Source organism: Vidua macroura, chromosome 1, assembly GCF_024509145.1.
Source record: "Vidua macroura isolate BioBank_ID:100142 chromosome 1, ASM2450914v1, whole genome shotgun sequence".
Lineage (NCBI taxonomy): Eukaryota > Metazoa > Chordata > Aves > Passeriformes > Viduidae > Vidua > Vidua macroura.
The window spans coordinates 35,711,473-35,728,605 of NC_071571.1; the positions used below are offsets into that span (position 1 = coordinate 35,711,473).

The 17,133-nt window shown below is 36.3% G+C and overlaps 1 protein-coding gene across 1 annotated transcript in view; it reads left to right on the forward strand.

The window, feature by feature from the left end:
- The window catches only part of PLCL2 (phospholipase C like 2), a 100,245-nt gene that overhangs the window by 45,587 nt on the left and 37,525 nt on the right, over positions 1-17,133 (forward strand). Inside the window, exons 3-4 of the mRNA XM_053978033.1 lie at positions 9,354-11,840; positions 15,226-15,429. Coding sequence (XP_053834008.1) covers positions 9,354-11,840; positions 15,226-15,429 — 2,691 coding nt within the window. The remainder of the gene's footprint in view (positions 1-9,353; positions 11,841-15,225; positions 15,430-17,133) is intronic.

The window sequence follows — 17,133 nt, forward strand, 5'->3', positions numbered from 1 at the left end:
GAATGTATCTTAGCTATAATGCTTGGGTATTCTAAAATGTTATTGAAGACTTGAAAATGAAAATGCTCATTGTTTAAATAGGTGTGCATGTGTGCAGAAAGGGCATCTTGCTGGTTTTAGGGATAACTGGGAAAACTCAGGGCCTTCTTCCCTCCTGAGCTGTGCTGAAACCTGTTGAACCTTTTTGCTGAGCCAGTTACAAATCCTTTAGTACCTTTACATGCAGCATCAGCTTTGTCATCTTCAGTTATTATTTAAGCTAAAAGCATCTGTACCTTCTATTACTTTTTCTGATAACTGATGGCAGAAAAAAGAAATTATTATAATAAATGTAAGTTTCTCTGTAGTAGTTAAAATGACCTGTTGGTTATAGTTTAGATATGATTTCTTAGTATGTGAGAAATTAGAAACCTACTTACTTACCTAGGTTTAAAACTCTTCATGCCATCAAGCAATTTTTAACAGCTTTCTGTCAGTGCAGTTTCCTCAGTTTAAGACTAAGAACTTAGTAACTGCAGTTTTTCATAAATAATTATTGCAGTCTATATGGATTTTGTTAAGATGTTGGTTATTTGGATCTGAAATATGCATGTTTCGCTTTTATCAAGTTTGTGAAAATGGGATGATACCCCTTTTGCTCCCCAGAAATGCTCCCCAGAAGGCTGAACTGTAACTGACTCAGTAACACTGAGAACTGAGACACTCATGCCAAGCATAACTCAGGCCTTGGCTCTCTCAGTGCTCACAGCAGTCTGGGGAGTTTCCTTAAATGCTTCTTATTTATTTTCTTTTCAGATCAGACTTTTTTCCCCCTTTTCCCTGCTAATCTGTATTGGAAATTAACCTCTGAAACCAAATGACCCTTCATTTTAGTTTCATAAATATGCAGAGGAACTCATGCAAGAAAGAATGTCTCGATAGTGTTTGAATTTTTGTTTTGCTACTCTGTTTTAATGTTCAGATATAATATTGTGTATACAATATATTAATGTATTATGCAATTATAATGCCATACATAGTATAATATAATTAAATTATAAAATTATGTTACAATATGACAGAATCTTAGAATGGTATATCCTAGTAATTGCTGCTAGAATGCAAACAAAAATGGCATAATGGCACTGCAGAATGTGGAAGTCTTAGTTGCCACAGACTTTTTAAAATTTAGGTCAAAGTCAAACATAGTAAAAGCGGCTCCAAGTCCTTTATTTTCAGTGGAGTAGGAAGTATCAGATTTTTTACTTTCTCTTCAAAAGAATATGGAGTGGATTTATGTTAGAGCCGAGTGAGAAGGGAGCAACAGCATCATGCCTGTGGATGTCTTTGGCATATTTGTGGAAGAAGTGTCTGTCTTGGACTTGATGATCCTTGTGGGTCCCTTCCAACTCAGAATATTCTGTGAATCTGTATCTCTGCTGTGGAGCACAGGGAAGGCTCCCCTGTGACATCCTGTGAGAGCACTTGGATAATGAAAAACCTGGGGGTACTTGACATAGCAACATAAAAAATGTATTAAATGATGGTTTCTTTACTCTTGGTAAGCTGACCAAATGACTAAATAAGCTCTTCTGTAGGAAGTTTTGCAAAGAAAGCCTTTAGTCTAGATTATATTTGCAAAACCATATCCTGTTATTTCCTGGCTCATTGCAGTCTTTTGAGTTAAATTGCTGCTGTAACAGCAACAAGGCCAACACAGGCCTTTCTCTCACAGTTTTTCTCTGCTCTTTCTAATAGGTGGTGTGAAAGTGATCTCTCTCATGTCATTGAATCATAAACTTTCTGGTGTCCTATTTTCTTGAAATGAGGCGGAACAAAATGAGCCCAAAAGCCTGAGAACCTCAATTCTGTAATTTTATGATGTTGGCAGTTCTTTCTTATAGCTTGCCTTTATGTTTTATGTATTTGAAATTGTTGCTGTACTCTGTGAGGTGGACCAAATGAGAGATTTTGTTTTCCCTAATAGAATTATGTTGGAAAAGACCTTCAAGATTATTGAGTCCACCACAGAACCTAATGACATAAAACTCTACTGTCAGTTCACATAGGATCGGATTTCAACAGAAGAGTTTCAACTACATTGATTTTAATTGAATTAATTTCTTGATAAAAGTGAGTGATTCTGTTCTTTCCTCCCATTTTTAATGGGTTCCTTGCTTCTAGTGGTTAATTTGAACCAGCTCTGATACTTAGCTGGTCACATGGAAAATTGTTTCAGCTCACTAAAATTGCAGCAAACTAATTTGGAAGAAAATAGATTTTTTTGTTTCCTGAGGTAGTGAAGTAAATTAACTTACTGTGTGTTAGACAGCTGCTAATGAGGGCCTGAGGAGCTGAACTGGCGAGAAAGGAGATGCAACTGGGGCAGTAGGAGGAAGAGACAGGACAGAAAATTAATGTTTTGAAGAGGGGTTGAAGAGAGAATTGGTTTAACTGTATCATGAACCATGCAGTTTGCTCATCTGAAATAATATAGATAATTTTTGTTTGAATATTGAGTAGCTGTGTCCATATTCCTTTAATCACAGAAGTCCTTTACGAAAAACACACAAACCCAAAACCAAAACAACAACAACAACAACAACAACAAAAAAAACAAAACAAAAAAAAAAACCAAAAAAAAACAAACAAAAAAACCCCAAACAAAACAACAACAAAATCAACCTGGTATTGTTATTTATTCAACTAATCCTAATTTTGTTCCTCCTCATTGTTATTTATAACATGGTGTAACTGCGTCTGCCTGGGGTCAACTCGCCTCACATTAGAAAAATATGTTCCTCTTCAAAGATTTCTGTAAACAACAGATATGTCATGAGTACTAGTTTTTGGGGAAATTTTTAAATGCTGAGCACAAATATAGTGATTCACAACAAGTGGGAGGACTTGTGTTTTCCAAATAGCTGATGTTTTGTCTCTCCTCAGATAGCTGCTGTTGCAGTGGAGGACTCTGCTTTGTTTTACATACAACTGCTTGGAGCTGTGTGCAGTTAAACAGTGGCTGCTCAATCTGTTGGACACAGTCTGATTTAACACGTGCCATTTCTGAAGTGTCCGGGATCCTGTCAGCTCAGCTGCTGATTACTTGGAGAGTTTTTCCTTGTTCTGGTTTCCACATGCTCTGGAAGCTTTGGGCAGCTGTGGCACAGCATTAAAAAGGATGTGCCTTTTCCTGAATGTGGGTCACTGGGTTAGTAAGAATCTCCTGGTGATGGCAAATGGAAAGGTGCTGACTAAGAAGAGAGGATGCTTGGCTGGAGGAGAGGGGCTGAGTGGTGGCTGTCAGCAGATTCTTCTGCTGAGTTGTTGATTCCAGGAGAATTAGGCTGAGAGAGGGTGCATCAAGGACAAGATGTAGAGCTCCAAGCTCCTGCCTTCAGGGACGTGGCTCCTGATGGTGAAGTGCCTTTTCTGCACCACCACCTTTCTTCCTCTCAGCTCTTTTCTCCCTTTTTCCCTGCACTCTTCCAAGGAAGATTCTCACTCTGCCTTTAACTGCATGTCAGTTCTGAAATCAGTGCTAAATTTAGTTACCGGATATTTTCCTTCCTTTTTTTCCTACTGCCTCTTTTACACAAAAACTTGCTTAGCTTCTTCTATAATGCTGCATTCTGTGTTGTAGAATGAGTTGACAGCTGTGCATCAGTAAACTATACATAATATTTTTTTTTTTTGGTACATGTTGGTAAAAACAAGTGGTCCTGTTCATCATTGCTGTTTCAGTTACAGGTGTTTTTTTCAAAGAAAACCCTAAATATTTTTGTGCTAAAAATATTTATAAAGATGATATGATATTGACATTGCTTTTGTAGCTCATTTGCTCATGTACACTAGCATTTATATCTCTAAAATCACAGGTGAAACCTTGGAAAAGAATAAGTTACTGATATTATAATACTTTAAATAAAATGCATTAACAAAATTAGTATTTTAAAGTACTAACTTAAAGATGTGCTTTTTTCCCTTTGATTAGACTTAATTATGTATAGATATGCTTCCTTAAGTATCAAGAAAATCTATAAATTACAAGATTTTTGTTTTGAAGAAAAATGCTTAAGAATCTTAATTAAATAAACAAAGAAAAAAGAAAGTGTAAAAACTGTATTTTTTTTAACCACTTCCTGAAATAGGCTTGTTATACATCATGTCTTCAAGCTAGGTGATTTTGCAATTACTGCTGAATTGCATTTGATGGAAACAGGCAGGTCTTGTACTCAAATTGGCTATATGAGTATCACATCTACTATTAAAAAAAAGTCATCAATGAGTTGCATAATGTCAGAAGAGTAGTGCACTCTGTGTTCATTATGTAGATCATCAGGCTGCCTGTTCTCATCATAAAGTATTGAATTTTACTGAAACTATTGGCTACAGACATACATTAAATTGCATCTAAAATAACTTTCACGCTGTATTGTATGAAATAATGGTGTAATTTGATAAAAATTAAAATTACCAAACTTAGATCTGGCCTTTCTTCTCACCTGCTCACTTGTAATTGCTCCGAGTATTGGCACACTACTGGCCATCAGGTTCACAAGCATGCCACTCAATTCAGAACTTATATGCAAAAAAAAAAATATTTGAAAACTCTTGAGATGCTGTACATGATTGCAATCTTATTACTACACCTCTGTGCAGACCTTTCTAGACTGAATGAAGCCTGTTTGGGATGAACTAAGTAGGCATTCTTGAGGCTGTAGCTCCTACAGACTGTGTACCATCATTGCCTCAAGGTGTGTGAGTTTTATCAGAGGTTGTCAAAGCTCAGCCCTTGGCAATCAAAAATCCTGCATTGAGGCACTGCACTTCAGGGGGTGTGTTTTGTGTTCTTGTTTCTTGTGTAATTGTTTGGCTGGCAGAGCACTCAGCTACTCGTGGAGTGGCTGGGCTCTGTCCCCTCTGCCTGAGCATCTTGGAGTGCTCAGCCACATGATCTCAAGATGAGCATGGGCTTTCCATGCTTTGTTGAACTTCTGGTATATAAAAATGCATGGAAATTCCTTATGGTTAGAGCATAAACAAGTAGCAGCAGGACCTGTCACCTGGGGAGTGCATATTGAGAGGAAAAAATTCAGTGTTCAGGTCCTTGCTACGTGGACTAAATTTTGCATTCAGGGACACCAAGTGAAATGTTTATGTTTTGTGACATCAGGGACTTTCACTTCCCAGACAAGTGCTCTAAAAATCTTTCACTGTGTCACTTCCTCTTGTTACCATTGTCTTTTCTGTTTGAACTCTTCTGTTTTGAAAAGAGCAGGTGTCTTTAGTCATGGAGAGAGGCAGGATCACAGGCACCCATCTCCAAAGTTTGCATGGGCCAGTGTGAGGAGCATTCTGTATTGGCAGGTGGAAGGAGTGTCCTGCACTGTGCTCCGGCTGCAACCCCACACTTGCCACTTTGAGGGGGTTGGCATGCCCCTGCCTTGGGTTGTGTTCTTAATTTCACTGGACCAAGTGGTACCTAAACATCTTGGCAACTTGGTGTTTAAATATTTTTTAAGTACTGCTTCTGGGGCATGATTCATTTGGACATTTACAGGTCATAAAGTTCTTTCTCTGCTTCCTTTCCTCTGGGAGATATTTACAAACCATACACTACTCATCATTTCCTCTATCATCCTGATCTGTTACATTATCAAATCTCTGTTTGAACCCTGCCCCCATCAATACCAGTGGTTATTGCCTTTTAGTAATTTTATCATAAAGTTGCATAAATTAAAAGCATTGCACTTCAGGAATGATGTGCATCTCTCTCAGTGTCTGAATCAAGATTCTCTGCTGTCTCCAGAATTCTATTTTGTAGGTAGTACTGTCTTAGTCACACAGCTATTTCTTTGTTGGCACCTTGAGAGGAATAAAAAAATGTTATAATGAAGATATTCTTCCCTCCTTGTGCTTTTGATCCATTTTCTCCAGCTGTCTCTGTCTCTTAAGTGCCACAGGTGACAGCTGGGATTATTTCTTGTTTTTAAATTGCTAGATGCTTTGCTTTCTGTTGCTAGGAACTCCTGGATAAACTAAACTCTTTGTGTAGTTGCTTGTAGTGGTTATGAGCAATGTTTCAAAACAGTTTTATCTGTGGTCTTGTCTATTCCTCAAAACATCTTGCAGGTGACCTTGGCTGGGGCATGAATAGTATCAGGAAATGTGTTGATGAAGTGGTTGTTCTGGTTTCAGTAATTAAGTCTTATGAAGCACAGACAAGTCTTATGGGGAAATCCTGTCATGATGACAGGACATGCTATAAACTGTAGATAGACATGGTTCTTCATTGTGTGAGAGATCCTAGAATGACTGAAAGTTGTTTCAGCACAAAACATGTAGCTGCTGCCTTGGACTGAATTATGCATCTGCACTGTAGAGTCAGTGTCACTTTGAGCATGTTGAATGTAAGTCTCATGAATGCCAAGAAATCACTCCTGGGTTTGTTCAGATAGATGCAGTTTTCTGATGTGCCATTCTTTTTGATTCAAGGCAGACCTAAGGCCATGAGAGACTTCACCCAGTTCATGAATGCCACCTCACTTTTGGGGTGAAATCCTCCACATCTTACAGCAGAATAAATCTGTCTCCTCCATGCCAGACTATATTGCCAGGGCTCACAAGTGATTTTCAGACAGTTTGTGCATGCTCTATGCAATTGCATTCTCAGCTTGTGGAGTGAGAGTTTCTTTTCTGTGTTTTTTCAGACAGGTGGGTAATTCAGACAGATGAATTCTTCTCAACAGTGTCTTTGATAAAATATTCTTGAAGTTAACTCTGATCACACAGAGATTGATCATGACTTCCATGTCTCAGTCTGGGTGGGGACTTGCACAAGCAATCTGGTAGTTCAGGATTATTGATCTTTGGAGAAGCAAAAACTTATGAAGGGTGTTCTGGAGCTCAGAATGTTTTCACAGTAATTCACACTGTGGTGCTGGCTTTATATAAATAATCTGAGTGTCTAGACTCCTTTACCCTGCAAAAATGAAGAGTACTGCTGAACTGGCTGTGAATTCATCTGGCAGGCAGACAAAATAATTTTGCAAGTGATATATTGAATTGCTCCTCTGATCCACATGCATGAACTCAAATTCAAGCTTTCAGTAACCAGAGCTTTTAATGGAACTGCCTGGAGATGGGCTTGTTTACATCAGATGGCATCAAGAAATAGAAGATATTTCTTTTCCTTTCATGGTTCAGTGACTTGGATCAGATGCGGTCCTGATCATAGAGAAAGGTGTAGACCTCTCTTCTGATCATGGTCAGGTAAGGTAATACTTGCCAGGCCTTGATGGTTCTGGTGTCAAGAGGTTATCTATCAGCTATCTCTCAATCAACAGTATTCCTCCCCCAGGTTGGTGACTGAGAAATCTGGAGCATTAAGGAGTTTCAAAATGCTTAATTCCAAGCCCTGAATTATCAGGCAGGGATGTCATTGCTCATTTATGTGGGACTGTCCTTTGCCCCCTTTTCAGGTTAGGAGATATAAATAGGTAGACAAAAAAAAACTAGGCTTAAAATAGAACAAAAACCTCTGTAAACAAAAATCACATTTGATTTTTTTTTTAAGTTAAGGAAATTTGCTGTTGTTTGAAAACAATCTTTATACCTAAACTACATGTAATGAGATTCTGAGAGTCAACCCTGTGCAGTATACATTGCAGGTGTTTGATCTGCAGTTGGAAATAAAACAGTCCTCTGCAGGGTTATTCACTTTTACTGGTCTCCTGACAACTTGAACAAAGCAAATTCTGCTGTCATTAAAGGTGCAAAAATAGTATGGTTGATTTATTTTCTCAAACACAGAACATCAAATATTAAGGCTGCTCACTTTATTAATCATTGTTTTCAATGAAAGACTTTTCAGATGCTTATAAATTAAATTACAAAACCAGGACTCTGCATTTTGAATTTAATAAAATTAAACATACAGCACGTGTGTACTGAGCATTTTGTAATGGATGGTTTTTATTTGAACATCTGTTCAGCACACCAATTGTTAAAAGTTTTCTTACACTTTCCTTTCTGCTATTTAAGCAATGCTGATTTGCACTGGAACATACTTCAAGTAGAAAACTGTTTTAGGGAGTATCAAATATTTTTTTAACAATTTTTTGCGCTGTGCTGGTTTATAAGAAGAACACTTTGAATTAAGATATCTAATATAAAAATATTTTAATGCAAGTGTTACTTCAGACTAAAAGTTAGCTCCTCAAGACACATTGCTTTCAGAATAAAAATCCTACCATTTTTCAGTCTCAGAAAATGTAGATAATGAAAACAGACAAGTTTCTTAAATTCAGTTCTTAGGAAATTGACTGTACTTAAGTCATGTGTTGCTGATTTATTTGCACTTGTTTTAATTAATATAAATAGGTACAATAAAGGTAGCTAAATTACCTTTCCCCCCTTTTTTATGCTTATAGGTCCTTATATACCCAAGCTTTCTCTAGGAAAGTAAGACCTCTGGGTTATTTCATTGCTTTAAGAGCAATGATGAATCACTTTTGCTTCCCTTCCTGACCAGGTTGTCTATTCAAGGTGATTCTAATGACATGAAGGTTCTTCAGAAACAGTTTAACTTAAACTGTCTCAGAAATTCCCTTCTGAGTCACTGCTGTATTTTCTGAAGCTCAGAACTTGCAGAGCTACATCTTCTCCAGTCCAGTTCCTTGTGTTTCAGTGCAGCTTCTTTAGACTGTCATGGGTATTTTCTTGCTCAGGGGAAGGATGTGTGAGTACTGTGGGCAGTCTGTGGGAAGAACATGAATGGGTGCTCTAGTGAAGGAAGCTTTGCATAAAGAAGTGCTTGCTAAGTCTTGCATGCTTAGATTAGGGCCATGTCCTATGGATTTTATGTAGTTAATTGCGTATTAATGTTTCTCTGGTGTTCACAAGGGCCCTGTCAGCATGGTATTAAAGCATTGTACTCTGTACTGACAAGTTTGGCAAGTATCTGTAGGACTGTATAAGGACTCGGAGAAAAGCTTGCTTGACTTTAGAACCTGTTCTCTCTCTAAGTAGGGTACAACTCATAAAATAAAATGCACATAGATGTATGCAATAATACAGCATTATTATTTTTGTTAGCATTCAAAACTCATTTTTTAAAATTTTGTGTCCATCAAAAGTGCTAAAAATAAACTCTGGAAGATTACTTATGGAAGCAAGAGCAAGTATTAAGGCATTATTAGTAGTTTCAATTTTCATTATGGAAATTCAAGAATTTCCATCTGATTGGTCATCACACAGACTTTATTGAACTGCTTGATGAACTTTCAGCTTTAAGTTGAAACCTATTTCAATGTTAAGCAAAATCACACTGATACATTATTTTTTTCTTCCCCCCGCTCCTTGTTTACCAGGATGGTACGAAACAGAAGCGAGAAAGGAAGAAGACTGTGTCGTTCAGCAGCATGCCCACAGAGAAGAAGATCAGCAGTGCAAGCGACTGTATCAACGCCATGGTGGAAGGCTCTGAGCTCAAAAAGGTCCGATCCAACTCCAGGGTGTATCACCGATACTTCCTTTTGGATGCTGATATGCAGTCTCTACGTTGGGAGCCTTCGAAAAAGGATTCTGAGAAAGCGAAGATTGATATCAAGTCAATCAAAGAAGTAAGAACAGGAAAAAATACGGATATCTTTCGCAGCAATGGAATATATGACCAGATATCAGAAGATTGTGCTTTTTCAATTATATATGGAGAAAATTATGAGTCACTAGATCTGGTTGCTAACTCAGCAGACATTGCAAATATTTGGGTTACTGGCTTGAGATACCTGATTTCTTATGGAAAACATACTCTAGATATGTTAGGAACTACTCAAGATAACATGCGGACTTCGTGGCTTTCACAAATGTTCAGTGAATCAGATGTAGATAATTTGGGACATATACCCCTATGTAATGCTGTACAATTTATAAAAGACTTAAACCCTGGTTTAAAAACTAATAAAATTGAATTAAAATTCAAGGAGTTACATAGATCCAGGGAAAAAGCTGGTACTGAAGTAACAAAAGAAGAATTTATTGAAGTTTTTCATGAGCTTTGTACCAGACCTGAAATCTATTTCCTGTTGGTTCAGTTTTCAAGCAATAAAGAATTTCTAGATACCAAGGACCTCATGATGTTTTTGGAAGCAGAGCAGGGTATGGCACAGGTCACAGAAGAAATAAGCCTTGATATTATTCAGAAATATGAGCCAGCCAAAGAGGGCCAGGAAAAGGGTTGTCTTTCTATAGATGGGTTTACAAATTACCTTACTTCACCAGACTGCCACATATTTGATCCAGAGCATAAAAAAGTTTGTCAAGATATGAAACAACCTTTATCTCATTATTTTATAAATTCATCTCATAATACATACTTGATAGAGGATCAGTTTCGAGGGCCTTCTGACATCACGGGTTACATTCGTGCTCTAAAAATGGGTTGTCGAAGTGTTGAACTGGATGTATGGGATGGTCCAGATAATGAGCCCGTGATTTACACAGGGCATACAATGACATCACAAATTGTCTTCCGTAGTGTGATTGACATTATTAACAAGTATGCCTTTTTTGCTTCAGAATACCCTCTTATTTTGTGTTTAGAAAATCATTGTTCTATTAAGCAGCAGAAAGTGATGGTACAGCACATGAAGAAAATTTTGGGGGACAAACTGCATACGCAGTCTCCAAATATTGAAGAGTCTTATCTACCATCACCGGAATCACTTAAAGGGAAAATACTAATTAAAGCAAAGAAGCTTTCTGCTAATTGTTCTGGACTAGAGGGAGACGTTACAGATGAAGACGAAGGAGCAGAAATGTCACAGAGAGTGGCGAAAGAGGGGGTAGAACAGCAAAACTCAATGACAGGGAAACGATTCCAGCTCTGCAAAGATCTCTCTGAGCTGGTAAGCATATGTAAATCAGTTCAGTTCAAAGAGTTTCAAGTTTCATTTCAGCTCCAGAAGTACTGGGAAGTGTGCTCTTTTAACGAAGTGCTTGCTAGCAAATATGCCAATGAAAACCCAGGAGACTTTGTAAATTATAACAAACGTTTTCTTGCGAGAGTTTTTCCCAGTCCTATGAGGATTGACTCTAGTAATATGAATCCCCAGGACTTTTGGAAATGTGGTTGTCAGATAGTAGCAATGAACTTTCAAACACCTGGCTTAATGATGGACCTTAACATTGGTTGGTTTCGACAAAATGGAAACTGTGGCTATGTCCTTCGTCCTGCTATCATGAGAGAAGAAGTTTCCTTCTTTAGTGCGAATACAAAAGACACTGTGCCTGGAGTTTCACCTCAGCTGCTTCATATTAAAATCATTAGTGGGCAAAACTTCCCTAAACCCAAAGGATCAGGTGCCAAAGGTGACGTTGTGGATCCTTATGTCTATGTTGAAATACATGGAATCCCTGCTGACTGTGCTGAGCAAAGGACGAAAACTATGCATCAGAACGGGGATAATCCAATTTTTGATGAAAGCTTTGAATTTCAAATAAATTTACCAGAGCTAGCTATGGTGCGTTTTGTAGTACTGGATGATGATTACATTGGGGACGAGTTTATTGGGCAGTACACTATTCCCTTTGAGTGTCTCCAGACTGGTTATCGGCACGTTCCTCTGCAGTCGTTGACTGGTGAAAGTTTAGCTCATGCTTCCTTGTTTGTGCATGTGGCCATTACTAATCGAAGGGGTGGTGGGAAACCTCATAAGAGGGGCCTCTCTGTGAGGAAGGGCAAGAAATCAAGGGAATATGCTTCTATGAGAACATTATGGATTAAAACAATAGATGAAGTATTCAAGAATGCCCTCCAACCTATTCGGGATGCTACGGATTTGAGAGAAAATATGCAGGTACAGTTTTATAATCAATTTATGGGTTCATATGTGTACCTTTGTATTACGATGCATATGTAATACCTGCTTTTTTAAGCATCTTGTATGTTGAACTATTTGAGTCTAATTCTGAACAGCTTTAAGAATGGATCATGTCAGAGCAGCCTTTTAGGTGAGCTGCCTACTGATGCAGTCTTGAATGCACACGTGTATTTTGTTGAATGTGAAGTGGAAATATGACTCCAGTGTTAGAACTCAACCCTTATCCTATATTGTTGAAGGAATATTAGAAATACACTAAAAGAAAGTATGGCAACATTTTAGTTTTAAAAAATTAAGTAGAAATGTGGGAAGAATATACAACAGATAGAAAAGGGAGACTTTAATGCTTGTCAGAGACCTTATTTGTATGTCTAAGAATTTTTAGCACAGTTTCACCAAAGTTATGTTTTTTCTTTAGTCCCAAATAGAAGGCAGTATTTTCAAGAAAGATCCACTTGCTTTCCATGATTCTTCCCAGTTATGTTGGAAATGCATGGCATCAGTACTAAGGTGTTAGAAGGCATCTTGCAGAAGAAGTTGTCCTACTTTAGATGTCATGTTAGTAAACACATTGAATTTAGGGAAAAAGTGCAGTCTGAGGTGCTTTGTTTTGTGGAAGGCAAGAGATCTCCACTCAAAAAATATCTCCCTTGGAGGGTAAAATAGTTACTTTTAACTATTTTTAAGTAACTGTTATTTTAAGTAACTATTTTAAGTATTTACTTTTAACTTTTTATTTATGAACTTCTGATGGAATACTAGCAGTGATCAACAGAATTAACAATCATCATTTCAAATGGACTGACTTACCAAATCCTCTTGGTGTTATACAGTGTTAAAGGAAAAGAGATAATAGGAAACGTCTGAGACCTGATTCTGGATTTTAAAGGCACATCAGTGTATACAAATTTCCTTCATGAATAATCTTATATTAAAAAGATTCTAATAGTGATACAATTTTAAAGCTAATTTTATATGAAAGAAGAAACTAGTACATCATTATGCAGATCTCCCATTCCACTTGGTATATAAATTTGCTCTTTTAAAAGATAATTTAAAAGATACAGGGGTGATAATTTTGACTCATAAATGTTTCAAATTAGAGGCTGCATGTAAAATGAACTTTACCTGTAGTTAACCTACTGAAGGCTAAAATTCTGTCATATGAAGAATACTGTATTTTAAGATACTTTTCAAGGAAGAACTGAGTTGAGGAAGCAGTGAAAACGTAGAATTTTGTTTAGCTACATTAAACTCTTGAATGTGCATGCTGCAGTATGCACAGTATAATGATATAATTGAAAACAGACTCTACAGTGGGGCTTCTTTGAACATGAAATATTAAAAGGTATTTTATGTATTTTATTCTGTCAGTTTGAAAGATGTGCTATCAACTAAATTTATCATTATCTCAAAAAGCTATCAAGAAGATATTTTAGGCACATGAGGGAAGATTAGTTTTTTTTAACTTTGCTAACAGATTATATAATGTGCACCATTTAAACTCTGTGTAACTAAGTTTTTACAACTAATAAAAGCAAATAAACCACTCAATTAAAAGAAGTATCAGTTTATGCCAGGGAATGTGAAATTTACTTAATTTGTGTATTACTGAAATTTTGTGTTATAAATTGTTATGGTTTTTATGACCATTATATCCTCAGAAGCCAGATTATAAAGGGCAAAGTTGGTTAGTTTGATTTATTTTTTAATATAAGATGGAATAAGAGGAAAAAAGAAAATGTGAAGTCACAAGTTTAATAGTTTCTCTAAATCTGTATAAGAATAGCCTTTTTTGTTTCTTTTGTTCCTGTATTACCATGACAAAAGCTGATGTCATAACTTTTTACATATTCATCACTGATAGAAGTATAATATGGGTGATTGAACTGGATGTGATGTTACATGTTTAAGTTACTTAACAGTATGAGGAACAGTCTCTGGATATAGAACTGGAAGTCCCAAGGCAGGAGTTACAGCAGTAGTACATATTAGTCCTGTTCTGCCTGTCATTAATGAATATATACAATTCCTGGGTCCTCGTTAGCCTCTCTGTAAAATGGTTGTTCATAATGGCTTATCCATGGTACTTATCTTAAGGAAAATCTGTTTGAATGGATTTCCCAATGTCTGTCTCTTGAGCTGTGTAATTATTTTATCATTGAAATGTACATCAGTTGATTAAAAAAGTTTCTGTTTCCTGGACATTTACTAAAAGTACACTCTAAGTGACTGGGTAGGTGCAATTTAGTGTTCATATAATTTTGCATGAATATGCTGTACATAGATATTTGGAAGTCTGCTTTGATATTTTTTCTGATAAAGGGACAGCAAAATATTTCACATTTGATTCCTGTTTGAGTTAAGGTTGGCATTATGTCTTCCTAGGATACATGTCCACAAATGAGTCTTACCATGCCAGCAAGATGGAAAGTAATTTGGATTAAAATGAAAATTTGTGCCAGATCCTCTGCCTGAGTGCAACATGAGAGAAAGGAGCACTGAGCACATTTGTAACTTAAATATACCATATTTTTGTTTTTATTTCCTACAGGAACACAAACTCCAGTCCTGCCATAGATCACCAGTTCCCAGTTGGTACAAAAATCCTAAATACTGTACAGTGCTGACAATATTCCCATAATGAAATGTCAGTGGCTACTTGGAGTCACACTGTATTTCCAATGCTGTAAACTTTCTTCAAGATTAAATTTATGGCTTTATTTTCTACCATACTGGATATAAAATAAGACTAAAAAAATCTTAGGGCAAGGTGCAGAATCAGTATTTAAGTTAAAGTACCTTAAAAAGTTCACTTAAGCGTGACTCTATGATAGGAATACTTCAATAGTGGCGTGCTGGGTTTGTGAATCACACCAGATGGGAGCCCACAGATTACAGCACGTCTGGACTGTAGTTCAGGTATGTTTAAAGTTACAAATGTGCTGAATTCCTCCTTCTGCTTCACTTTGCTTAATTGGGACATTCAGCATCAATTTTTTTCCCTCTTGGTGGCATTTAAAAAATGTCTCAAAAATTTTCAAAATATATAACCACTATGTTTTAGAATCTGTTTATTCCCGTAGTTAATGTTAACCATGATAGAGAGGAGATATACTTGTTCTAAATAAGTGTTTTTTTCTGTGGCATGTACTGCATTCCTTGAATTTTTAACATTTTTGTAAAACATATGTGTAATATTGGTTGGTTTCGAAAATGCCAGTTCTTCAGGGAAAAGCTGTGGTAATTGTAGCTCAACCATTGTAGCTCAAGTAAAACAGTAAAGCATTTTATCCTGAAATGACAAGACTTTAAATTTCATATTTAACTGTAAAGGAAACTCTTTCTTTCCTTTTTGCAGAATGCAGTAGTTTCATTCAAAGAATTATGTGGCCTCTCTCCTGTAGCAAATCTTATGCAGTGCATTTTGGCAGTGTCTATGCACTTGGTTGGGCCTGATAATACACCCTTGGTAGTAGTGAATCTCAGTGATCAGTATCCAACTATGGAGCTCCAAGGAATTGTTCCAGAGGTCTTGAAAAAGATTGTAACAGCATATGAAATGGTGAGTGGTTTTTTTGTGGTTGTCTTATATTGTCCGTTTGAAAGACTTTTAAAATATATATGTAGTATACTGTACCATGCCTGTTTTAAAAGTAATTTTAACCCGTGACTTCCTATTTCGTACTTCATTACTTGTGCTTGAGTTATTCCCACGAATGTACAGCAATGGTAGTTTTCATACAGAGTAAAACATAGAGATTATTAATATACTGCATGCAAACATGTGCTTGTACACTTCAGAAGGTAAAGTGGTTATAATCAAGAGGATTTAACATGAGGAAGAGGATGTATTGATTTACCTGTTTTTCAGTAGTTTGAAACTTACTTTATATCTATAAACCTCTTACTACTTTACATTTTCCACTTTGGGGACCTTGGTTTATTTTGGCTTTGACTCAACACCAAATACAAAAATGTCAGGCACTGCTTCTAGGCATTGTAGTTTTATAAACACCTTGGCATGTAAAATTCTACACATGCTCTTTTATTTTCCTTTTCTCTGTCTTTCTTACAGATGTCATTTGATTAGCCATTTTTACATATGTAAGCAGCTGTAATGTTAACTTCAGACATTAAGTTTCAGTAAATAGATAAATTGTGTCTTTAGAGACTGGAAATTAAACATGTTGCAAGAAAAAAGGAAGGAAGAACTAATACACCAATAAATACTGATTTACATCTGCTTTGCATTAATTTCAAATGTGGAAAAAAGATCAAGAAGAGTGTGATTTGAAATGTCCTCCTTACTTCCACTGAAGTAATGTGGCAGACTGTAATTGATTATTTATTCATTTATTTAATGCTTGCTTTCACGTGATGATAATTTTGCAGCAGTTTTGTGTGCTAAAATGAGAAACCTCACCTGGCAGCATCAAGTCACTTGCGAGAAAAAAAAATTGAGAAAAATTAACCAGTATCCCAGTTTCATATGTATCTTGTAAACTGCTTTCTAACAAAAAAGTAGCTTTAGAATTATGCTATACCAAAGTACAAAAAAACCACTCATAGATAATCAGCAATTTAGGCAGAGTTTGTGTAGTTCAGTGGTGCTGTAAATACGACAAAATCTGGTTGGAATGATAGCACAGCTACAAGAAGATAGTGTATATCCTCTTAGTGGTGGCTTACAGGATATCGCTATAATTAGGATGCAAACAAGCTTGACTGTTGGGATTACAGCTGCAACATGTAAAGAAGTTCTGTTTTCTTGCTGGAGATGTTCTCTACCTGCAGTTTGTTCCGATGTGGTGGTGCTGCTTGTTAGTTATTAAGCTATTCTAAGTACTTAAAATCTTAGTTCTAAATCTGGAGTACATTTTTTGTTTAAATATCACTTAGACAAAGGTGACTTGTGACTCCAGAAATCCTTACAATCTAAGTTTGGTTTGCTCTTTGGTTCTCACATATGTTTTTTTCCCACATCTTATACTCTGTATATGATTTGAATATTTCTATACTTGAGAAATCTATACTTCACTTATACATGTAAAAGTAATTGAACATTTTTTTACTGGGAAAAAAAAGCATTTTTTATCTTCTTGTCCCTAAAATATAAATACTCAGTTTCAAAGAAAGAGTATGATAATGCTTCTAGCTCTAAATGATATTGAAGATAAGTAAATTTAAGGTTATTTTAATCAAATATAAGTTAAAATAATGAGATGCGTTTAAATTTGTGACATTTGGCTTTTGCCATTACTCTGTT